The sequence below is a fragment of the Dreissena polymorpha genome, chromosome 2 (assembly GCF_020536995.1).
Source record: "Dreissena polymorpha isolate Duluth1 chromosome 2, UMN_Dpol_1.0, whole genome shotgun sequence".
NCBI classification, from domain to species: domain Eukaryota; kingdom Metazoa; phylum Mollusca; class Bivalvia; order Myida; family Dreissenidae; genus Dreissena; species Dreissena polymorpha.
Window position 1 is genome coordinate 93,990,788 of NC_068356.1, and position 26,958 is coordinate 94,017,745.

General features: G+C 35.9%; 1 protein-coding gene across 4 annotated transcripts in view; it reads right to left on the reverse strand.

The window, feature by feature from the left end:
- Positions 1-2,335: 2,335 nt before the first annotated feature.
- LOC127868100 (adhesion G protein-coupled receptor L2-like) overlaps positions 2,336-26,958 on the reverse strand; it is a 34,713-nt gene continuing 10,090 nt past the window's right edge. For all 4 annotated transcript variants that reach the window (XM_052409698.1, XM_052409695.1, XM_052409696.1 and 1 more), the window contains 22 exons: positions 26,289-26,404; positions 25,801-25,981; positions 25,005-25,179; positions 24,304-24,446; positions 23,878-24,066; positions 23,379-23,485; positions 22,215-22,475; positions 20,075-20,294; positions 19,540-19,689; positions 16,778-16,847; positions 16,247-16,373; positions 14,920-14,981; positions 13,128-13,251; positions 12,587-12,696; positions 12,033-12,132; positions 11,058-11,226; positions 10,599-10,665; positions 10,215-10,275; positions 5,423-5,508; positions 4,479-4,605; positions 3,484-3,639; positions 2,336-2,773 (listed from right to left, as the gene is read on the reverse strand). In XM_052409698.1, the coding sequence (XP_052265658.1) occupies positions 2,630-2,773; positions 3,484-3,639; positions 4,479-4,605; positions 5,423-5,508; positions 10,215-10,275; positions 10,599-10,665; positions 11,058-11,226; positions 12,033-12,132; positions 12,587-12,696; positions 13,128-13,251; positions 14,920-14,981; positions 16,247-16,373; positions 16,778-16,847; positions 19,540-19,689; positions 20,075-20,294; positions 22,215-22,475; positions 23,379-23,485; positions 23,878-24,066; positions 24,304-24,446; positions 25,005-25,179; positions 25,801-25,981; positions 26,289-26,404 (2,945 nt within the window). In that variant the 3' untranslated portion in view covers positions 2,336-2,629. The remainder of the gene's footprint in view (positions 2,774-3,483; positions 3,640-4,478; positions 4,606-5,422; positions 5,509-10,214; positions 10,276-10,598; positions 10,666-11,057; positions 11,227-12,032; positions 12,133-12,586; positions 12,697-13,127; positions 13,252-14,919; positions 14,982-16,246; positions 16,374-16,777; positions 16,848-19,539; positions 19,690-20,074; positions 20,295-22,214; positions 22,476-23,378; positions 23,486-23,877; positions 24,067-24,303; positions 24,447-25,004; positions 25,180-25,800; positions 25,982-26,288; positions 26,405-26,958) is intronic.

The window sequence follows — 26,958 nt, forward strand, 5'->3', positions numbered from 1 at the left end:
TTTCCAACATTAGGGATGTTTAGTATATTTATTTCTATATTTATAATATTCATAACAGAAATTCCTTTAAGCAAACAGCGCAGACCCTGATGAGAAGCCGCATCATGCGGCGTCTCATCAGGGTATACGCTGTTTGCCAAGACCTTTTTTTCTAGACGCTAGGCATAAATGGGTTAAGCATGATGTACAACAATAAGCGCAATTTTAAATATTTAAAAGGCCGATTAAAGACGTTTCTTGTTTATTTTGTAGTAGTTGTAGCAGTAGTAGTAGTAAGTAGTAGTAGTAGTAGCAGTAATAGTAGTAGTAGTAGTTGTTGTTGTAGTTGTTGTTGTTGTACTAACTTTATCTTGTATAACGTACTGTTGTTTTTTGTATTGCAATCCTATTAGGTTAATATAGTCATGGGAATTGGTAATTTACATGGCCTTAGGAATGTTATAAGTAATTCTGCCTTAATAGTGTTTGTAGAGTTTCAGAATGCCAGGGACAGCGGATGTTGTCATCTCATGGTAGTACTTCTGGCGTGTAATAGACCCTTTCAGTTATTCGCATTTACTAGTGTAAGAGTTGTGTCCCTTAGCCTGATGTGACGTAATGAGATGATACAAAGTCCGCCAGAGATGAAATTGTACAGTGTCGCTCATAATATCAACCTCTCTTGCACTTTACCGTATATGCGTAAATTGCACAAATATTTCATTTTTTTTATTATATTGACGCCTATTAAAGCTATCGCTTTTCGCATATTTCATTTTAGTACATTGAAGCGTGAAAAAAAACATTAAACATTCCGTTCAATAACCCTGGGTGTCGTAAGACAAATCCCGCACTGTTACCACTAAACTTAAAACGTAAATATTTTATTTAAATGCCAAATATTGAAAAAAGCGCCGAACGTTTATATTTTAATGGTATTGATCATTGGCATATAATTTGAGCGCTTTTTTACCACTTGGGAACATGACCTTTACGATTGAAAATGGTAATTGAAGTGTCAATTCACCCCACATGCAAAGTTTAGACTCCGCCCACTGGTTGGCAAAAAGAGGTGGAATTCATGTAAGCGCATAAAGGGAAGGCTGACAAAATCATTGTTTGTAATGATAATCATGCAACATATCAAATAAAATGTTACTAGTTATGTCGGAATAAAACAGTTGCATGCAAGGAAATGTATTTTTGAAACGATTATATTGTTGTTATTATTTGTTTTTACTAACAACGAACTCGGGAGTAGAACACAATGTAAGAGCTCGGTATGTGGTTATGAAAAAAATCTCCATAATTGGCACTTCTTCGCGACCATTTTTTGTTAATTTTTTTTCATCAATTGAACTTATTTCAGAATAAATTAAATTTAACGAACAAAAACAAGTAATGGTGAAAACAAACAACAAATAGATCGACTTAATGTACGCAACATATTGTACCTGATTTGAAACTGTATTTGTCTGAAAAAACTAACCTTGTTACACATAAAATAAATTCTCTTGAATAATGTAATTGTTTGATTTAATTGTTCACACCAATGTTGACACTCTTTGTTGCAGCATTTTTATCCCGGTGTTTTATTGCACCTTTGTTCATCCTAACCGGATTATCTCGTTATGATCGGATACTGCCCAGACAATTACAAAGAAAACAAGGTGTCATAAACACAGGGACCTATACTTGGGTCCCTGCATAAACCACATGTTGCAGCCTAGAGTCTGGTAATTAAACACAATTTATGATACCCCCATGTCATCCCCCCTTGACATATTAAGCGGTGTACGGAAGAAACCCCCTTCCCAAAAAACGGCATAGCGGGACAAACCCCCTTTCATATTTTGCATACGCGGAATAAACCCCCTCGCTAGTTTTGCATATGCGGAATTAACCCCCTTCCATAGCGGCATTAACCCCCTTCCATAGCGGAACAAACCCCCTTCCATAAAGAAAGAATATGCACGTTTTTGTAAAATATTTTGTAAATACGCTAGCTATTCTTGAGACACAGGAACACTAACTCCGATCCTAATAAAAAGACGAATGCTTCGGTTATTGTAGGAAGATATGTACGTAATATCGTCGTCACGATCGGCGCGGGGTTCAAATCTTTTCGTGCATATGTTCAGTCCATTAACATGGTTGAAAACAACATTTTCTAACAAGATTTCTGTTCTCGTTTACAATCGATACACTCGATAATGATCGCATGACGTCACACAAGGGAGATAATTAAAAACCGCCAATAACTGAAAGGGTCTATTATACCTATATTATTGTATAATAAAATGATTGTGATAAGATTTAACCATGAGCATCCAACTACGGTTAATATATACGGATCTAAGGACGCTGATTTATTCAAATAAGAACATAGGTAAACGCATTAAACACCAATAACATGAACGTCAACTTTACAAGAATAATTTGGATATTGACGTTTTTATATTAGACACAGACACATACACACAACTCCCACCGCTTATTCCATTTACAAACACAGAAAGGCATTCACGACCATCTGTAACTTCACGTAAAAATCACGGTAATGCTCGCAAAAATCAACGTTGCGTTGAAAACACGTTAATGACACCGTTACCATCAGAAAGTGCGTACAATGCAAGAACACATAATTAATTTAAACGGACGTAATCATTTCGCAATCAGAAGCGATTCTTTCTTCGTCGTCGTCATGGGGATGTTTTTGTCGGCGTTTGTTCCTCGCCGCCTTATCGCGCCGTCGTCGTGGACGAGGATCAAGTGCCAGCGTCTCTAGGCGATCCTTTAAACATACAATACATTGTGGATAGTGGTACCGTTACTTCATATGATAACACATATGGCATACAAAAGTTATAGAATTGTATGCACTTGAATTATTCAAATAAGTTTTCCCCAATAAGCGAAGCAAATATGGATTCTGGTGTAAAAATATATAGATAGTATTGACTTTTTTTGTTGATGGCGAAAATACGTATTGACCCCGTGCGCCGTTAGAAAAAAGTTAAACACATGAATATTAAGTGGAGTTTATGCGCGGGCGGCCACGAGTCAGATTTAGCCCTCAGAGTATCGCAATTATAACTGATATCCACTTTGTGTTGTAAGTATAAAACTTGCATAATATTGTTCTACATTTCACCGGTGTATGAGCTTTGTGGAAAAATTGCCTTACTGATTGATAAACAACTGCACATAATTGAGCCGCGGTCTGTGAAAACTGGGCTTAATGCGTGTACGTAATGTGTCGTCCCAAATAAGCCGGTGCAGTCCAAACAGGCTAATCAGAGACAGTGCTTTCCGCCTAACTGAGTTTTCGGTTAGAAGCGACTTTCTTCAAACAAACACAATCCAAAAAAGCGGAAAGTGTTCTCCCTGACAAGCACTTGCAAATTGCACAGGCCAATCTGGGGCGACTTTTACGCATATGCATTAAGCCCAGTTTTTCGAGAACAAGGCTCTATTTAGGACAAAAATATGTACTTCAACTACCTTCTCCACAAGCTGGGTGGACGCGTGCGAGTCCAGAGAACGGTCGTCGGCGTCGTCGTAGCCATGGGCGCTCAGCGTCTTCCGCTTCTTCTTCACCTTGAAGATGTTGCGTATCTCCTCGTTCAGCAGTAGGTAGAACACCAGGAAAAACGCGCCCTGTTTTCAAATATATGAGCCTCGCTTTGGGAAATATGGACTTAATATAGTGCGGAAATTGTCGCCCCGCAATAGCTTTTGCAGTCCACACAGACTAATCGGGGACGAAACTTTCCAAATTAATGGTATTTGTCTTTAAAAACGTATCTTCTTATCAAAATCTTGTCTGGGTGGAAAGTGTTGTCCCTAATTACATTGTGGTAAACTTTCCAAATAAATAGTATTTGTCGTTTAAAGAAAGTATCTTCTTAGCAAAATATTGTCTACGCGGAAAGTGTCGTACCTAATTAGCCTGTGCGAACTTTACGCACATGCGTACAATTAGTTTGGCAAGAAAAAATTCTCATATAATTATATATCTGTAAATTTCCTTAAATACCGCTATAAGTAAGATAAGCTACAGAGGCAGATATTGTATCTATTATACATAAGTTCTTCATGTTTTAATACAAGCATATACACTACAAGTGTCAACATGATTCGATAATTTAGTTATCTTACAATGTTGTAACTAACCACAGTGTTGGTAAATACTAATGGATACATTAAATTCGGATGTATTAAAAAACTGAATAATTGAACTTGTATTTCCCTTTAGTCAAATAAAGATGAACCTGACACGTTTCTTACTTTAAGTCAATCCAAGAGAGATCATATTTTTATTTTGACCTGTTACATAGACTAAACCATTCTTTACGTGAAATGACCCTTAAACATATAATCTTTAAAAAGTAAGACGGAATGAAATATATCATATATTTTAGCGAAGAGTGACAATATTGCAGACTTTTTTTACTACAGATCATGCATAAAATACAAGCATATGACCAGGTATTTACCTGGAGTCCGTTGAAGAGACCGAAAATGTACTTGAGGATACGGTCGTGCATTTTGAGGGAGCCGAATGCAAACGCCCATGCTACCGTGATGAGAATGATCTGTGTCCATAGACCTTTCATGAGCAGGCTGAAAATGGTATAATTGTAACGCTCTCGCTCACATGTAATGTCTTTATTGTGCAACGTTTTTATAGTTTCAGGATTAATTGACGCACATATTATATCATGTATTAGGACGCCTTTAATTGGAACTCAAGAACTGCAAACCATGCTAATGCAATGCACTGTATTATTGTTATTAAATATTGTATCAATGGCATCGTCAGAATGAACTGGCGGAGAAAATACGCTTTCAAACATGACACATGTGTGTACTGTTTACATGTATTACATGCTATACCCTGTTTCCCATGTAATATAACCATTACGAAAATTTTTATCATACACACGTGTAATATTCTTTTTAAGCGTTTTCATTGGCTTAGTTTTCGTTCGACTGACCAATCGCATTTTGTTATTTTGCTGAAAGGACGTTGCAACGTCTAATGATGTCACGAAATGTAAACAACGTTCGGGATTTATCATTATGTTTGCGTTAATATTTATTTAATTTGCTCATTTAAAAGCATGTGATAAAAAAGATCTGACACTCGTTGTCATATCATACCATATTTTATTAAACTCGTCCAGGAAATTCGTTAGTAAACTCGCCAAAGGCTCGCTTACGTACAAAATTCCTGATCTCGTTTAATAACAAATGGTATGATATGACAACTCATGCCAGAACCTATATGTATATGCCAATGATCATATTCCTGCAGATTAATCAACACTTAATTCAACGTTGCGACTGTCAACTGTGTACAACTGTAACAATTAATGCTGTTTTTTTTAAATAAAAATAAATCAGATTCACCTGAAAATTAAAATGAACTTTGACTTACGTGATGGTTTTGTTGCTTTTCTCGGACTTTGTATAGGAGTTTTCGTTGTGTTCTTTGGCTGTGAAAATCATAACCATAATCGTTACCTGCAAAGGAATCGGATTCATTTTTATTTCGGACAGTATTGTACTTCGTTTAGACTCTTCACGTAATGCGGTCTCCGGCCGGGAAGGACCTCATAAACTTCGAAATACACACACTTATTTCGTTTGAATAATACAAAACATATACACAGCTCCCATGCTGACGCACCGGGAATATCACTTTGTTAATATTGAAAAACTATGTACATACATTAATTTTACGTGTTTTTTCTGTTGTACATCTTAAAGGGGCCTTTTCAAGTTTTGGTAAATTGACAAAATAAAAAAAGTTGTTTCAGATTCGCAAATTTTCGTTTTAGTTATGATATTTGTGAGGAAACGGTAATACTGAACATTTACCATGTTCTAAAATAGCCAATATTTGCATCTTTTGACGATTTAAAAACCTAAAAATTATAAAGCGTTGCAACGCGAAACGATTGAATAATTTGAAGAGTTCTGTTGTTGTCGTTTTATTGGTTTTGAAACTACGAGGATTGCTTATATAAAGTATAAAATACATCCTACATTGCGTGAGTACAGATGGCCGAGTGGTATAAGTGGGTAGACTTTTATTCCAGAACTCCAGGGGTTAGTGGTTCGAGCCCTGTTAAGGGATCCGTTTTCTTTTTTAATTGTTTTCTTGGTTTTTTACTGGAGCTTTTTAGATCCAATGTTTACATTTATCAATATAAAGCATTTAAAGGCAAACTTCAATACATGCCAAAATCTGTGAAAAGGCCCCTTTAAATATGATCGCAAAACAGACAACACGGAACATTTGTATTTACTACAATACATTTCCATATATTCAAACATATTTAAATATTAAGTACTTATATTTAAATATTAAATCATAAACATATATACTTGTTTTGCTATTCTATAACATGATGTGTATCATGTGAAGCATATATAAGAAGCATATGTTTCTGATAAAAAATCTTAAATAACGAGATTTTACTCTTTAATGTTAAAATCATTAATATATTGTTGAATGCCAGGACATACTTTTAGTATTTGGAAATAAATAATTTTCGTTTTGAGATTAATGAAATGCTTACACGACATCAAATCAAACAACCTTTTATTAAATACTAAATTTGACAAAAATGGGAAAAAGAAATTGGCGAAACAGCAAAACATTCAATGAATGTCATAAAATTAACACTCTTGAACAGGACATAATGACTTTACTGATGTTACATTAATATGCAATGCACTCACATTTAATCTGAGAATTATCTGTTCTCTAGTGTGATCGCAATAACATAGATTAGTCGAATCAGTTCAAAGCTATTTATATCACTAATAGAATCATGATGCGTCCTAATGATGTCATTAATACATAACGCAGCGTTAGTTATGACATAGATGCTAATGAGGTATTACCGCAGATTTTCACTTAATGAAATTTGTTTTTGCCAAAGTCAATTGCTTTCAGCGGTTTATCTAGCAAATGAAGTCTGAAAAGGTTACCTGACCGTCACAACATAACCTAAATACTGTTTGAAAGAAGAATTCTAAGCTCTCAAACAAGCAATTGCTTCTTCGTTGGGAACTCGTCTATGGTTATTAATTCACAATGTATCACATCATTACCTGCCGTCTGTATTCCTTTCTGACTGAAATATTGCATTATGTGTGGTTTTCAATGCAGCCGTGTAAGTGACATTTTTATTGACACTTAAACGTTTTGTGAATGAAGCATGGCGCACTAAAATCGTTTCAAACATGGATACACTTCAAAGGCTATGACCTCATTCACTCATGTGCGACAGTGTGTGTCGCGTGATTTTTTTCCCGATGTTTTATAACTGTGTACACACCGGGTCATTCGTTCATGTGTTATTGAACAAAAAACATTATGGGTATTGTTAAGAACTGTTTTTGGTATTTCCAACATGAAATGTAAATATGACTTTTTCTATCGGTTTGTATGCTACAAATACGAAAGTGCTCACCCTTACATTTTTATTGCATACATTTATATGTTAATTGGAATACTTAAGGACTAGTTAACCGGAGGTCTGAGTTCGAGTCCCATACTGGCCGTACGTAAGAAGCAAGCTTGTTTAAATTCGCCTGGATCATTTACTGGTTATATCAAATATTACAAGATAAGTATTGATGCAAAGCATCAAAGGGCGTCGGGAATTTCAGTGTAAAAGGCACTCAATGAAGTAACATGGAACGATTTTTTTCTACTGTAAATATTAATATATTAGCCGATAATTTTAAACAAAATAGAAAAAAATGCTGGTATAACCATTATCTATAATTTTGTGTTATAATCCCCAAATAACCATTATTTATGATGTTGTGTTATAACCCCCAAAAAACCATTATCTATGATTTTGTGTTGTAACCCCCAAATATTTCATAGTTCATTTTATTTACATTGGTTTCCTTTTTTTACTGGTATCCGTGTGCAGTTTTCATTAATGGAACAGAACTGTGTAGGTTTTAAAAAATCCGCTTTTTCTTGTAAGCGTAATTTCATATTTTTCTCAACTTCAAGGGGAGATTATTCTGAACTTATTCTTACGTTGCTCATTTACGATAGGGGTTGAGTACTCATTGATATGAAAACACTGTAAAAATTTGAAAAAAAAAATGAATGAAATCTGTAAATTGTATAAAGAAGCTGCATTTCACAATACTTTGAAATTCAGTAAAAGATCATAATAGATTTATTGCTCCGATTATCATCATTTTCAATAGGGTTCGAGTAATACTGATATAAAAACACTTAACAAGTTTGGAAAGATTCAGACGAAAGTTGTGAAATCTTTTAAACAAGTGGAAATTGTTTATTTTGTCAAATTTAATAGAAAAAAATTCTGGACTTATTGTCCCGATGTTTCTCATTTTTAATGAGGTAAAAATGCTCATTGATATGAAGACACTATAAGTTTGGAAAGAATCTGATGAAAAATGTTGACATAATCACCTAACCAAGCAGTTTTTCACTTTTATTTTTAAATTCAACGAGACATAATTCTGGACTTATGGTCCGATATTGCTCACATAGAGTTTGGGTTGGGTCCGCATTGATAAAAAAACCTGTGAAAGTTTGGGAACAATCGGATGAAAATTTTGGACTTCGAACAAGGATTTCAAAATTTCTCAACTTCTAAGGAAGATTACTATGGAGGTAATGGTCGGATAATGCTAAAGGGCCCATACCACCTGGATAGTAATACGTTTCGCGCTTCGCGCTCTATATGTGGTTCTTAAAAAAAAACTCCGAGGAGTGCTTGACTCTAGGGAAACGGGTTGCTGGGACACAGCTCCTCCTTGATAAGCAGCTGCTTCCTTTATCGCAACTCATTGTTACAATCAATAATACGGGTCGCGCTTTGCGCTCTATATGTGGTAGGGATAGGCCTATGATAGTCAACCATAAAAATACATGGATAATAGATGTGTTGTTTGCTTTTATTTGTTAATATAAAAACACGTGTATTTTTTATAAGATATTTTAGTTATGTAAGAAATTTTAATTAACGTTGTCACCACGTTGTATCCATTAATTTTAATAAAAATGTCCAATTGTAGAAAAATAGATTTTAAAATGTCTACATAAAATAAAGCTTTATTATATTTACTAAACTGACTGAAAAAATTGTCAGCCGCCGAACTGTTCCGTTCGTGCCGGAACCCGGTATTGAACCGGGGTGCCTTTAGATTACTGTTGCGTAAACAACTTCAGTCTAACGCTCTCCCAACTGAGCTATTCCGGCTGACATTCACTCATGTACTGCTATTTGGTGAAGTTGTGTATAGCGATCGTTATTATATGTCTATTAATAAACTAATACATTGTACGTTTTCGTACCACTACGCCTTCCAATAAACCTGCTTGCGCGATAGGTCCTCAAATATCGTACTACATTGATGCTCCACTAAATAAGCAAATTAGAAAAACCACAAAATAAATGTATTTTGATTATGTTTTCTTTTTATACAAAACATCATTTGTTTTTTATACAAAACCAGAAAGTTTTGCGTATTTGCCCAGTCCCTGTGATCTTTTCCCTGTGATCAGTTGTGGATAAGTTATTAATTAAAACAATTAGCTTTGCATTATTGGCAAAATGATGTAATAACTGTAATAGGCACAAGTGCAGTACTTATTTACACTAATTTACACAAAAAATCACCACTATGCAAGATATTCTTAAAACAAAAATATATACATTGATCCGTAAAATAACTTCTCCTCCCATAAGCGAAAAAAAATGCATTTCATACTAGTCGCCGCCCTCCAGGGCGACGCCAAAAATGCGTAAAGCTATAAAAATTGAGGACATTTTGGCGTAATGACGTCACGTTAATGTATCAAATGATGTCATATTGTCTGGTAATTGGTCACACTTCAAACAAAAAGGCATCGTATTAGTGATGCAATCAAGGTGTCTCTGTGTTATATTTCATTTCGGCTAACTCGCCACAATGTTTCAATTCTGCTACAATAGCAAGTTGAGGTTGGGGGAGTACAATACTCTAGATAATCACACAACATTTCTGTGAAGGGATGGTACATTAATACAAAGCGATTCACTAGAAATTCAGATGTGCAATACCAAAGATCGGGCAAAGATGTGTGGTTACCAAGAAATAGTAAATGAGGCATTTAAATGTTGAACGAGTTGTAGAGAGATGCAGTCAATATTCAGTGGATTGTATTCGAAAGATGAAATTACCGCAATGATTCCTAGTGCTGGTCCAACGAACAACCACAGATTGTCCCACGAAATCCAGCACCTGAACATTTAATACATAATATAATATAATATATTAATATTGGTTTATCTACTCTCTTTTTTTATACAAAATATCGGCTTTGGTTTTAGGTAAACGTTACCATATTGCAGGTTATGTTTAAGGCCTCTGTACAGCTGTGTTATTCTTTTATTAGACGAATATCTGATAATGTCAAGCCTTATTAAAAAACAATGTATAGTACTGTAAAATATTTGCAAATACTTATGCATTTCATATTGACACTATTTCATGCGAGTACCAAGTTAAATACTAACATTTCAAACTTACTTCGGTACACGTCGATATATGACAATGATACTCACATATCCCGAGCATAGTAGGTCTTCCCAAGAGATCCCACAAACGATCCCACTAGGACAGCAGGTAACACTGCAACAGTTGTTTAGAACAACTCACCAAAGTCCCGAGTATATTCTTTTATAACAGATTATATTAAATTATCCCACAACAAGCGCATTATAAGAAGGGTATATTGGAGTCACTCTGTCGAAAAGTTTGCCATTCCAAATAATATGTTACAGGTTTGTGAATTAAACTTCTTCCACTTTTCTCCATGCATTTATGTTAAAAAGTTTAATATATAATCAACATTATCAACATGGGGTGTATATTATGACATTTATTCATGCACTATGATCTTCACCTCACATTTCTTACATATTTTACCATTGCATATAACTCGCACAGCGAATTAGTAACGTTTGTTAGAAAGCAAAATAATATTTGCTTTGAACATTCTTTAAACAAAGTTTGAAACTTACCCCAGCCGAGTATGTAGTAACGGAGCATCGAGCCTGCCTCGCTGTTGCCGTCGTGAGAGTGGGAGGAGTATGTGATGACGATGTACAGATTGAAAGCCTCGTTCATCAGCCAGGCGAACGCGGCCAGAAAGAAATAGTGTAGACACACCGCAAACACCTGACACATCACCTGGCGTAAGTCAAGCGGTGATTCTAGTTAGAATTATTTGATTAGTAATATTGAGAAGTGTATTGGCCATTTTCACGCATTTAATTTTTATAAGATTGTGCAAGCTTTATGATTATTTAACGATGAATATGCCCTCTTTAATTATGTTTTATTTGCAATGTTGTTTTATATATGTTTACGTAACGCACTGGCAAACTTGTCTTTAATAAAAGGATAAGCAGATTATACAATGGTTTCTCTCCTATTTATGTTTCTGGAATGTGTTTTGTCCTATATAAAGTGTAGTATTTTCGAACTACTTTCCTTTTACTACACGAATGTCCCAGTAAAATAGTGCGTATTTGCGTGTACAAATCAATACAGTCTTAAATAAATAAATACGTATATAAAAGTGTTATGGGTACAGGAAAGGTAATCTTACATGTAATAATAATACAATTTATGTTTGTTTCAGTGTAATGTTTGTATGCGATGTAATTCGAAGGTAGCAGGGTTGCTATATTCGACGTGTAAACATGTGCCACTGTAAGAAGTTTCGTGTTAGTAACTTCTATCAATTGTCGTATACATATTTTGTGAAAACGGCATTAAGTACAATGTCAAAAGATTCATGTTGGGTATATAAAAGTGGGTTACGTGGATGCAATTCGTTCACATATATTGAGAGAAATGTTGTTTAAAGCAAACTGATGAGTGAAAAAAAAGTGCACGTTGGTGGGGTGCGTAATACGTGGACATATGTATACATTCGTAGCAAAAACGAGTTACTTTAGTGCAACTTCGATGGGTGTGTGCGGGTTACATACCACGTGGTCATACTGGTCTATACCGATCATGAACACAGACTGGCCCAGCATCACCGACACTCCAAGGTTCTTGTGAAGGGACGCAGTACCGGAAGAGGTCCTGAAGGCAGCATGCGGATACAGTTAATTTTCAATTATTATTTTATAATAATAATAATAATAGTATTTTGTGTTCTTTTATTATTATAATTATTATTATTATAATTTTTTATTATTATTATTATTATTATTATTATTATTATAATTATTATAATTTTTTATTATTATTATTATTATATATTTTATATTTATAATTACTATTGTATTTATTATTATTATTAGTAGTAGTAGTATTATTATTATTATTATTATTATTACTATCATTATTATTATTATTATTATTATGGAAATTATGATGATAAATGTCTGTGACGAGCGTGATGGTCATTTGTGCTGATTATCAGGAGGATTAGACAGTTAAGTTAGCAATGATGATGACGACAATTTTAAAAAGGAAGACGATGGCGATATTCCTCATGCTTACGAGAATTATGATAAAATTGACCTATACGTACCTGTAGTAGATATGTGTGAGACACGTGGTTAGGCATAGGATAATTGAAAGACAGCAGCCAATGTAGGAAGCGAAGTTCATAAGTATCGGCCGAACCTCGCCCTTGTTCCACTGGTGAGAATAGCATTTGTTATGTTTTATTTTTTAGACAACGATTGGCGTGTTTTGTTTAATTGAAATATTTTCTTTAAACGATAAATAAAAAAATGTACACGAAAAAGCGGACCAAAATCATGACATCATTTAATCATGACAACCTAATAAATAAAGACATATTGAGTGGTAAAAATATTTACATCTTTCAATATTTATTCCAAACTGCAATGTATGGATTTAAACAATTTCAATAAATTAAGTTACTTTGTTTCGGTGTTATGCAAATAAATATTGCATTCTTGGAGTATGATAGACGTATTTTCAATCCGTTGAAATAAAGCGTTGAACAACACCACTTCTACAGAATGAACAAAACTGTCGCTCTCAAAGAGCGCATTTTTTTACATGTACATTGTTTTCATGACTATGTTTCATGCATTACGTACGTTATCGTTGTACATGTCCGTTGTAACGGCGAATATGCCGGTTTTTGAGCATGCGCACACGGCCTCCTTCCCGCGATCCTCTTTGAGTTCACAATCGCCACGTGTCCAATTCCATTCGCTGATCCTGATCACGTAACCACACTTAGTTACACACGTATGTTGCATCAACAGTGCATTAAAAAGATGTGTTCAATGTACACTGATTTACAAAGGTATGCTGCAAAAGCAATAATTTACAAAGGTATGGTGTATTAACAGCGATTTACAAACGAATGTTGCATTTACATTGAATTTTAAAATTATACTGCATTGACATTAATTTATAAAGCTATGTTGCATCGGCACGGATTATCAGAGGTATATTGCATCAATATAGATTAACAAAGGTAAACTGCACCACCGCCGATAATGAAATACCAGCTCAGGTTTACAAAGCGCAGGTCGATTTTAAAATGTACTTATTTAACCAGCAGCATCTTCGGCCTATTTCCAATTTTTGTTTCCATTATTTAATTATTAGATGCCCAGTCACTTAGCAACAGTTGCGTTCTTCACGAAAACTTGTATGTATTTTATAAATTAAAGATATTATGTTGATTGCATTAAAGGGGCCGTCCAACAGATTTTGGCATATATTGAAGCATGTCATTAAATGCTTTATATTGATAAATTTAAACATTTGAACTACACAATCTCCAGTAAAAAAAACAAAAGAATACAATTTAAAAAAGGAAAAAAAGTTACCCTCAACAGGGCTCGAACCACTGACATCTGGAGTCCTGGAGTAAAAAGTCTCCCGCCTAGACCACTCGACCATCCGTGCTCAGAGCGGATGTATTTTTTACCTATATAAGCAATCCTCTTAGTTTCCCAAAATATAACTACAACAACAGAACTTTCCAAGTTATTCAATCGTTTCGCGTCGCACGTCAAGTTTTCAAATCGTCAAAAGATGCGTATAATGGATATTTAAGAGCATGATAAATGGTCATTACTTGTTCCTCAAAAATATCATAACAAAAACGAAAATTTGCGAATCTGAAACAACTTTTTTTAATTTTGTCAATTTACCAAAACGTTGGACAACCCCTTTAAGTAACAATTATCAGATTTGCAATTATTCATCATGAGGTTTCCCAGATGTTTTGAGGATGAAATTATGTAACGTTAGTTGAAAATTCCTGAGTGGTTATTTAACTTCTATGTCCGGCTTTACAACGCAACGCTTTCCTACACTTAACTGGTATGACATGCTAGGTAATGTGTTCTTACATTATTCCAAGTAAATATTTTGCGTTATGTTACCTTAATGTGAACTATGAGTTGTTTTGTTATTATTCAAGGATATGTTTAACGTTTAGCTGCGCCACACTTACCAGTGCTACGCTCTGAAATGTTATGTTTGTGCTACGTTACGATATGTTGTTCAACGCTTCAGTGTCCATTGCCGTGTTGTGCAACGCTAAGCTTCACGTGATAGCGCTTTGCTTAAGATTTAGTGCTATGCTACATTGCTATGCTACATCTTGTAATGATATGCAGCACTATGAAGTGCATTGCTACTTTTTTAAATTTTGTTACATTATGATGTGCGACACAGTACTATATAGTTCTATGCTTCACTATGTAGTTATAGTCTATATGTTGTTATGTTAAACTATGTAGTGATACACCTCACTTTCTACTGCTACGCTACACTGTTAAGTGCTATGCTATCAATATTTTGTGTTGTGGTACGATGCACGATGTAGTGCTACGCTGAACTATAAAGTGCTATGCTAAATAAAGTTACCTTCCAGAGAGTATTGTACCATGCTCCAGTCGCACGCATTCTGGGTTCGAAATATTAAATGTCTGAAATAATGGATATACTTAAAATAGTTACACTATGCTTGGTCTTGCAATGCTTGTTTGCAAGAAAGACAAATTTTAATAGGTACATGATGTTTACCAACTTTAATCAATACACATGCGGTAGAAAGAATATTGCATAAGAACATATTAACAAAATTGCTGCTTTGCTATTAATGTCTAAATAGAGCATGGTGACAAATACTGTAACTTCATGCAATTCAGTCATTCTATTTTTGTTCGGAGAGGCAACATACATTGTTGCTTTATAACCCACGTCTTAGTATGGCAACGTGAATAACGTTATTAAGTTTTAACTCAAGATAAAGAATGTCGACGTGAACACTTATTCTAACATCGGATTAAAATCGAAGATCAAAGTTTGGTGCGTGTGTTTAGCTTAAAGTAACATTACTACTCAAAATCAACGATCATTTCGTACAATATTTCGTAAAAAAAAGCTTAACAATGAAAAATCATTGTTCCTTATGGCCATTGTCGAAATTTCAACGCCAGATGGGGTCTGGTAAAATAGATGTTTGTGGATACAAAATGCTCGTTTTTATTATGGTTTTAACATGATACCATTTTAGTGTTCGTGTGTCGTATCAATAGATACATTCGAGGAAATTAGCAAGGAATTTATTGTGGTCACAAATAAATAAAAACGAGCATTTTGTATCTACAAAAATCTATGTAATCATACCACATCTAGCGTTGAAATTGTGGCTATTGGTATAAGTAACACTGATTGTTTAGGTGTTAACTATATTTTACAAAATACTTTACGAAATTTTCGTTAATTTTGAGCGTTATAGAGACTTTAAGTAAGGGAATACGTTAATAGATTTACAACTTACGTATAGGTTGGGCTACGGAAACAAAACAGTTGAATTACAACTAACGTCTAATTAGGGCTATAAAGAAAATGTAATTGCTTTATAACTCACGTCTAAATAGGGCAAAGAAGACTAAGTATTTGCGTTTAAGTCACGTTTAACCCATTTATGCCTAACGTCTAGAAAAAAGGCCTTGGCAAACAGCGTAGACCTAGATGAGACGCCGCATGTTTGCTTAAAGGAATTTCGTTAAGAAATATTCTAAATATAGATATAAATATACTAGACATTTCTAATTTTAGAAATAAATTGATCCAATTTAGAAGGATGGGAGACTCCACTAGGCATAAATGGGTTAAGTAAGGCAACGTCAATTAAGTGATTTCTTAATAACTCAAAGACGACCAAAATAATTGCTTTATAACTTACGTCTAAATAGGGCACCGTGAACGTAATGGGTGGCGTAATGTTTGTCCCCATATCAACGCCACCCGCATAGACGAACAAAGCGATTATCGGCGTGTTAAGATTGTTCTCTTTGGCTTTCTTTCCCGTGCTGCAAAACACATATCCACAAATAAATTTCCCTGAAAAATATTCGTCTTTTGAGTATCAATAAAAAAATGCATTTGAAGAAAGATAGTTGACTGGTTTTCGATGCAAAAGTGCGTTTAGAAGTACTATGCGAATGTCTAGTTATTAATTGTATGATATCTATGAAGGGAAACCAATCCAAATCGAAGACTATGAATACCGATTCAATGTCTTAATCGTATGGTGTCTATGGTTTTTTCTCATTAAATACAAATAATAAGGTAAAATAAACCGAAAGTTCAAAGAATGCAGTAAACAAATTTGCATCACAAAATGTATAACTTTCAACGTTCATATTATAAATTAACTTGGCATGGATGCCGTTCGATTTAGACAGGTTTCGCTGTACATTCTTTTTTAACTTACGCTCTAAGGTCATGATTTGGCAACATGTGGGTCATCCCATGAACTCGAAGACCTGAGACTTTTATGAAGGCTGAAAATAGATATACACACATGTATGTAGACAATAGACTTTGTTCAATGGTAATCTCAGTACAGCTTTTTTTGACAAGTGAACGAAAAACCAGCCAGATTAAATGTACTTCAAAGTTCTTTGTGTGTGTACTATTATGTTTATATGTGATTGTGTGTGTTTGTGTTCTAATACAAAAACTAAACTCATATTCAAAACTGCTGTTGCCTTACAATACAACAAACATGGGTTTTGTATAATGTACAATTATTCAAACAGATAAGATACACACTGAATATTTAAACAATTATAATTGATAAAACTATATGTACATGCATGCACATTTATAATGTGCATCTGACTTAAACTGTATTTTGAACAAATACAACAACAAACGTTCTGTTATCCATGCAATCGTTGGCATCATTCAATAACTATGATATCATGTAATACACACGTTTTCGGAGTCTACTCGTCAGCTAAATTTGTGCGCATGTCATGATATTTTATGACCTTTAGAAAACGTTCATGAAAATTACGTCATATAGACATTGAGGTCATATAATTGGGCCGTGCTCTGTGAAAAGGGGGTTAAATGCAAGTACGTAAAGTGTCGTCCCAGATCAGCCTGTACAGTCCGCACAGGCTAATCTGGGATGAGACTTTCTGCTTTTATGATATTTTCTGTTTAAGGAAAGTGTCTTCTTAGCAAAATTAGAGTTTGGGCGGAAAGTGTCGTCCCTGATTAGCCTGTGCTGGTCGGTCGCAGTCAAATTTCTTTTCTCTACGATTATGCTAAATATGACATAAACAAAGAGCCATATTAATAGAGAATACACTAATCAAGTAAATGAACATGATAAATACGGAAGTCTGGTTCGGTAATATATTTTTAAGAAGATAAAAATGATGATATATAATATTACGATAACTTTCATGATGCGTCCCATTAAATTTCAAAGGTCAAATATTAGAACATGTTAATCGGCGCGTATGAATACATACTTACGGTTAGATCACGGTCACGTAATGTACTGCCGGATATCAACTAGTTTATCCGACCCTGCTTTATTTGGTCAATGTTTGCAACTGAGGCAGGATAAAAGCCCATTCTGGTCGGTCGCAGTAAAATTTCTTTTCTCTACGACGATATCCACTTTGAGGGCATTCAATTATTATAGTTAAAGACAGATTCACCAAGAAGTTAAAGAGCAGTTTAAACACAAAATATGTGGCGTTTACTCCTTACCAGATATAATTACGGCAAACCATGATTCAGCCGAAACTGGCCGCAGTCAAAAACTCGTTTATTTAGGATTATTAACTCATTGAGTTAATTTAAATATGAACTTTAAAGTTTGAACAAGTATAACCCTGTAGTTAAAGAGGAGTTAACAACACACATCATTTATAATAGAATGGAAAAAAGGCCGTAATGCAGTTTCATTCAAAACAATTATTTACCATTGTATACAGAAATAGGTCATTCAACTTAGAAAGTTTAAGAGTATCATACAGCCAGTAAGATTATAAAAACAACACTTTGGGAGTATATATTCTATTGTTGGAAACCAGAAAAAGATGTGTAAATCCTGCGAAAACTTGTAGAAGCCCATACTAATTGTTTACGATTATTTATACTCAAAGGACATGTAACTATCGAAGTTTAACCAAGAGCTAGTAAGTAGTCGATAGGGGTCGAATGCACAACATTTGGGTCTATATTTTATAAAGTTAAAAAAAACAACAACAACAGGGCAATCATTCTGCAAATAATCGTCGCAGCAGAAATTCCTTTTGTACGATCACGTTAACAATACTGTAATTCAAACGTTTGAATATAACCCACCCAGTAGTTAACGGGGAGTTGACACACAACTTTCAGTTGACAATATAGTGTATAGGGAAAAAAAAGACAGATGGCAACGATTCTGCCAAAAATCGCCACAGCAAATTGCTTTCTAAACAATAATCTACTTATAAAGGTCCTTAAACTGCAAGAGTTTGATCAAGTTCCACATTGTAATAAAATATGAGAAAAAACAAACAAACAAATATTGACCACATATTCTATGTTGAAAAAACAGTAGCCGACCTAGTTCCTAATTTTCAGTCATCTAAGTTAAAGGATATTCATCTGTGAATTGTTTTGCGAGATCTAGTGAGTAGTGAATAAAGTAGTTCAAAACAAGTAGAATCATGAAATCCCTCTCAGTCTATGGAGACATAAAATCAACATAATGCATAACAACGTCTATTGACTAGTAATCTATTGAACATGGACACCGACGTATTAAATTATATTCTAAACTCGAAACAGCGAAACTTAACCCATATATGCCTAGCGTCTAGAAAAAAAGGTCTTGGCAGACACCGTAGACACAGATAAGACGCCGCATAATGCGGCGTCTCATCAGGGTCTGCGCTGTTTGCTGAAAGGAATTTCTGTAAGAAATATTCTAAATATTGAAATAAATATACTAGATATCCCTAATTTTGGAAATAAATTGATCCAATTTAGAAGGATGGGAGAGTCCACTAGGCATACATGGGTTAATAAATGCAAAGGCGAAAACGAATAAGGTTGTCCTTCCCTTTCGATCCACTATGTATTTTCATAAGATAAGATGCAATCTTATTATTCGCGATACGAAGACAAAAGTTGCGACTTCGCCGAATATAATTACAATACTACAATAATAAAGACCCTTACGCGGTAAATCTGTGTCGTTAGTGGAGGAAAGGACGGCGGCCGGAAGTTCGATACTCCCGTGACGGATCTGCATGCCGCCGACTGCATCCTGCCGGGACGGGAACCGGGCACCCCGGAAGATCTGTACCCACTGCGCCTGAACGCTGAACTCTGGCAAGTAAACGTTAATATTTGTTTAACAAGGCTAACCCATCTATCCAGCCATTTCCACGGTATTTTTGTGCGGAAGGTTAATAGTTTAGTTTAATGTGGAACTATCTTAGATACATGTACATCATGTTTTCCCTGCATATGTTTTGCATGATTTTGATTTTTAATTACGTGTGTACAAATCGTAAGTCTATAAACGGTTAAGAGGGGCAATTACTTACCGTGGGAAACACTGCTAATAATCCCTCATTGCCCATGTATATAGGATCGGTGTAATTATCTCCCTTGTAATACAATGTTCTGGATACCAACGGCAGACTATAAATTTAAAACATAGAAACATAATATTCTAAAAAAAAGATCATGCCATTGAACTAAGGCTAACCAATTTTTGCTCTCGCCGTGCTGAGGTACGCCTCCTCGAAGCCGATCCGCCCACCGATGTGACCGTCGGTCACGTGGTTTTCCAGGCTCTGCGCGGCCACGTGCGTGAACGTCTCCAGCACCTGCAGCAGGCTGTCTCCCTCCGTGCCTGGCGGCTGGGTGGCGTTCCATCCCGCCTCGTGTCGCTCGTGCAGCACGTTGTTGACGATGTCGGCGACGATCTGAATTCGACATTTAAATACGGTATCATTAGCATTAGAGTCATTATCGAACTCATCATCAAAATCATTATCAAAATCCTCACCTGAATCATCGTAAGTTATTAAGAAGTAGCAGCAACAACGGTGGCATTTACTTCAACATGCTTTTTAACGATGCTGGAACAGCAGCGTCCAAGGTTTGATAACCAGTAAAAAAAATCTTCACAATGGCGACCTATGTAAAAGACCGAGCAAGTCCGATTGAGATAACTCGATTTTTCAGTTACTTCCCTTGGCATTCGCCACTGCGTAGGAGATTGCTCGTTGATTTCATTGATAACATTCTCCTAGCAGAGTTGTCGTTCGTGTTGATAAAGGTAAATATTAATAGAACAGCATATCCTGGGGAAACAGATTCAATAAGTGTATCAGAACGTTAATTTCAAATAAGTTATTTTACATCCATTTTATTTTTATGGACCAATGAAACAACTATATATTTTCTCTACTTTGTTTGATATTTGTTCTCGATTTAGTAAATAAATTGCGAATAAAAACATGTAAAATTAACTTTTATCGTGATCACAAAACTAAAGAATGCGAACGATTTCGAACCTGCAAACTGTAAACGCTGCACTGCTATGATATATATAGATAAAACAACATTTCTTTGCGTAATTGTCCGTCCCGCTAGCGCAGTGGTAAGGACGTTCGCTTACCTTTACGACACCGGTTCGATTACCGCTCCCGGCGCAATGTTATATGTTGTATGTTTTGTGGTCACCATTCCGGACAGGTGTTTTTTTTCGGATAATCTCATCCCCCCCCCCCCCCGCAGCATTTGACCGTATAAAATATTAAAAAGTATTTCAGTACAAAACAAATAGCTGGAAATTGCAGCTATCATTCAAAATTCGTCCCAACTGTCGTCAATCTAATCTTATTAGGTAGGAGTGCTGGACACACTCCGGGTCCCAACATTATGCAGCCTCAGCGCGGAGGTAACTCATTACCTCGGAAAAACACAAATACACACACTGGGTGAAGCCTAGGCGCGTATAGACTGAAACAAGGCAACAAACTCAAGTGCGGGCACAATCATTTAAAATTTACATATTGAATACGATATTCTAACAGAAATTACACAACCACCTAAGTGTACATACCATGCTTGATATTTCGTTCGATTGTTAGATTTCAGCATATACATGTATAAGGTCATTTCGCTATTAGTTAACTTATCCATATGTTCGTGGGCAAACTCGGATAGTCAAGTGCTCATACGATTGAGCTCACATGGTCCGGCTATGTGCTCATACCTACTTTCGAGAATCATCATGAAGGTATTACCATACTTAATGAACAATAATGTGACCCGCCTCCCAGTTTCGCTCAATGGGTCAAGTTACAAACGGGTACTACTTCCCCGTACCCCTACACTTTTTTTCGTACCAAAAATGTTTCGTACGCATTTTTTTTTCGAACCAAATTTTTTTTCGTACCCAAAATTTTCATACCCAAATTTTTTATCGTACCCAAATGTTCGTATCAACATACACAATTGTGGTGATATAGATAAACTTAAATTGATGTTTTATATCCATCCTCTATAAAAGCATCGTCACACCAGTACTGCCAGTACTTTGATTTAAATCATCATCAGTCGTTTTTACTCTAAATAACTAGATGTTTTACACGTGATGATTCCGTAACTTCGAAACTCCTACACATACAAACTGCATTGATTCATGCTTATTCTTAAAAAATCAACAAGCTAAGTAATACAAAGTGAACAAAAACAACATAAAATAATTATCAATAAAACTTGTAACAGCAGAAAAATAATGTGTTTGTCGATATATATCAATATCGCTGTTGTTGTTTTTAAATATCAGTGTACTTGTATGCTCCATTGCATTTCATAGAATCAAACGTGCGTACTTCTATGAACTCCCGCGTCTCGTTCAGAGTCGGGAACCGCTGCAGCGCCTTCGCGTATGTCACGTGTCCTTCATACCAGCGTTCCACCTGAAGGACGATCACCTGCGCATGCGTGTGCACAAACATCTCGAGCATGTCAATCACAGTGGCGACATCTACCGGATTGCCGTAGGAGTGGTTACTCGTGTGCAACACCAGCTCGCGGCCGAGGGCGAGCAGAGTAGGTACCTCTATGTAGGCGGCCAGCAGGTGGCGCTTGAACTGTTGAACATTGTGTTTTTCTAATTGTATGGATTGTATGGCTAACGTTATATATATATATAAAAGGAAAAGGGCTGAGTTTAACAGGGTTTATTATGTGAATTTTCGGTTGCTGTTAGGATGGATATAAGCTTATGTTCGTTTGATGTTCGGTTTGTGTTCGGATGATGTTAGGTTAGGGTAAGGTTGTTGTTCGGCTAGGCAATAACATACGCCATCTTGGATCGTTTTTTTCACTTGGCGCTCGGCAAACGTTTCAAGCCGCCCCAGCACACTATTGTTTAATATTTAGAAATAACTAGAAGCTCTATTAATAAAAGAAATCGATGAGTTTGACAGTAAAAATTTTCAAGGGTGCTAAAACACACCCTGAGTCCACATAGAATGCAACCTCTGGACGTTATGGCATCACAAAAGACGTATACAAGCACCGGAGCCGCTTTCAGCTTATTTAAACGACATAAAAAAAATCAAAGATTGCTTAATGACATAGCCACCTGAATATAACATCAGGGAATCTGAGGATAAATTTGTCAAAAGCTATTATTATTTTAGATCAGGGTTTGTATAGACAAACTTATGCTTTAACTGAAGTTTAAAATAAAGAGTTCTCATTAAAGTGTAATAATCTAACAGTGTTATATAGTTCAATATGCATGTAGTTAAACAACTCAAACTACACGACAATTCTTGAATTATGATAATATATCGGTGCCATTGGTCACGTATGTAACATCAACAAGCAAACGCAAAACATATTTTTTATGACTTCAAATCTATTCTGTATTCTAAACTCTTAAAATATGTTAGTGAATACCGTCACAGAAACGTAACCGTTAAAGGCTTTCATATTTATGATAATTAACATACACTCCATGTTGTAGAAGTTGTCACATAGTGTACCTTGTATTTAAGGCTCCTCAGCGACTCGGAGATGCAGTTGTCAATGAAGGCGGTATCCCACTCTCCCTCGTTCTCGGCTGTTAAGTTACACGGCCTTGTACCGAATACTTAAGAAGAAAAATGATTATATGAAACAATCAACACCGCGCTATATATGAAACAATCAACACCGCGCTATATAACTGTTATTGTTAAAAGTAAAGAATGGTTTAAAATAATATTAAATAGTAAAATGTATTAAGGATATATTCAGCGAATGCGCCGTTATAACTTTTTCCGTTTAAACAAGAAAACAGCTGTTGCTGTAGAAGAATCAGATCTGTTTGGAGAAAAATTAATCGGCATATTTCAGTTAGTTAACTACGATTCAGCAATGTTATTGTTTTAACAATATAGACAATGGTTTTGGGTAAGTGAATTACACAAAAACATGACTTATAGATAATATAATTGGAAATTCAATAAGCCACCCAAGATGGATCAATGTTTCAAAACTCACATGAAGTGTTCGTGTCTGTTCCCTTCTTAAGCCTGTCGGCGGGGCAGGGGACGGAAATGGTATTAAGGGCAGGGGTGCGCGTCCACCGGATGTTCTCAACAATCTGCTCGTTACATTGGGCTCCAATTGTGTTGCTGCAATACTTGTTGCACGTGTACCCGAGTTCATCCTCGCTGTAGCACGTGCTCCCTGAATGACGCACACATGGTACATTGAAATATCAATAATAGGGTCGGCATTGAGTGATAACACATAAGAATATGTATACGTTTTTGGTACACCAACTGCCGAATACACATGGTACGTGACGAACACGGGACATAGAATATGTGATGAAGTGGACAGTATGTCGTCACGCGTAAAATTGACTTTATCGATAACGTTATTTAATAAAATGTTAATAGATCAACATTTCTGTAAACTTACGTATTGCACCGGAAGGCCAGCGCATGCGCATTGCGCCCCTGGTTCCTCGCCGGAACTCCGTCCACTGCACGGCATCACCACAGTACATCACGTCACAAGACGTTTTGACGTAATCCACCTCTTTGTCGGTCATGACGAAGCTCCTGAAAAAAATTTCAGAAGAAACAACGAAGCAATTAAAGTAAGTGTAGGTCGAGAAATCTAACTGCTTCGGCTGTGTATGAAATGTAACGGTCCACAACTCCTCTGTGTGTTTTAATAATCAATTTAGATTGTCTTCGACGAGTTTTAGAATGTATGAATCGATCAAAATTAATTGTGTCTTGTTCTCAGAAAACTGGGCTTACTTCATGTGCGTAAAGCGTCGTCCCTGATTAGCTTGTGCAGTCCGCACAGGCTAATCAGGGACGACACTTTCCGCTTTTATGGTATATTTAGTTTCCAGGAAGTCCACCCTTACCGAAAATAAACTTTAGGCGGAAAGTGTCGTCCCTGATTAGCCTGTGCGGACTACACAGGCTAATCTGGGACGACACTTTACGCACATTCATTAAGCCCAGTTTTCTCAGAACAAGACACAATTGTACATCCATATAATACAAAGAGCAAGGCATGTAAATGCATGCTAATCGGAATTAGTCACAAACAACTGCACCAGTACAGTGCGAAATATGTTGAATTTTGTTTAAAGCCTGGTTTACCAGATATGAAGGTGAGTCAAATCTCCGATGAACGCCGTGCTCTCGTCGAATTCGTCACTGTCGTCTCTCGATGCCTGTCCGAGAACAAATTCACCACCCAGGGGAATCTCGCTAGCGGGGCCACCGGGGAAAACCTGTCTGCGTTTACCGCCCATGTATAACACCGACTCGCCACCTTGTACCGTAACACAAAATCCGCAATTAGCTTTCGTAATATATCCGAAAGTATTTAAAACACTGCAAACATGTACATTACAATATCAATAAAACTTACATTGCACTAACACATGCACTTCTTTTGTTAATTTCCTCTAATGAATGTTTAGACTTAAAGTAAAATTATAACGCGTAAGTATGTCTAACTTTTACAGGGGCTAAATAACATGTATGCATTATGTTCATACACGCAAAATAACGCTTACATTGTTAAGAATATTGAATAAAAATATCATTCGATATTTAAAATCATAAAGCGTTTGTAATGCTTTTCCTCCATAATTTGGATTATACGTCGAGCATAATTATTGCGGTTATGTATCGTCATGTTGGACAGCGCCGTGGCGCAGAGGTAGCTCGAAGGCTTTTGCCTCCAGAGTACCCGGGTTCAAATCCTGGGAACGGAAATATGTTTCATTCAAAAAGAATTGCAAGGAAATAAGTTAATAATATCCAAAATATTATAGATTTTTAAGTTAACATATTTGAGGACATTTTTTACAAAATGCAAAAATCTGTGAACAGGTTCCTTTTACAGAGAGATTTGTCCGCTTATGGTCGATATTTGGCTTTCACTCACTTTCGGAGGACCAAGTCCAAGCGATGTGCACCCATTGGTTTTCGGGAATATATGCGTTAGTTGAGATATCCTGGTCACGGATGCGCGCGCCTAACGTAGGTCCACTGCGCATGTGCAGAAGGTCGCGTGTCCCATCATGCTTATACGAGAGGATAGTACCGTTGGTTATACGGCGGGGAACCTTAAACACAAGGTAATATAATATGGTTGAGCGATTTAAGCCATAATACAATTTTCATTCACTGTTTTCTTTTTATCAGGAAAAGACGTGTGCTGACCTAATTCAAATCATTTGAGCACAAAAGCAGTAACCTGTTTTCTTGGAAGAACTTGTACTTTGGATCTGTAAATGCAACACGCGAAAACAACACTATTTACAACTGGGTGTTTGAATGCTTTTTTACTACAACAAGTACGTCACACAACGTATGGCTAGTTTTTAAACTTAATTGTATGATTTCATTCAAATTTATGTCTCTTTAACACACCTTGATCCAGAAGGCTATGGTGAACTTTTGCAACTTTGGGAACGCCTTCCCGGTGAGGAGTGTGTAGCGTAACGGCCTCTGTTGGGAGAACTCTAGCCTCGAATCCACTGCTGTCGCTGAGAGCGGGAAAAGAAAGTGATACAACTTATCGAAGTTTTTAACGCTTAAAGATAGCCGCTTAACACGCATTAAGATCAAGGTCGCTTCATAGCATTAGAACCTAATCAAGCAAAATGATTTTTATGTAAGAAACTGGCATGACGAGTTTAGTAATTTTAACAGTTTTTATAGGGCAAAGTATTCTGTAGGTTTTTGTATCATATCTAGTTGGGGAAATTAAACATAAAAGCATACGAATGCTTTGTATTGAACGATAATATTCCGCCTTATCACTTATAACAACGTTTATAACGCCATAGGAAATCGACAAATATTTGGAAATATGAAATAACGATTTTATATATATGGGCTATATTTTCTGATACTGCGTGGAATATGTTGTATCTTGTACCGTGCGTTTTGTCCAAATGTTTGTTTGTTTGGCGAAAACAGGTTCTTTTTCCCGCCAACCTGACCGACCCCAATTCTGTCAGCAGACCCTAAACTTTTTGATATTCCTAGTAGACTTTCTATCATTTTTTTAAATTTACTATAATTTCTTTTAATTTTA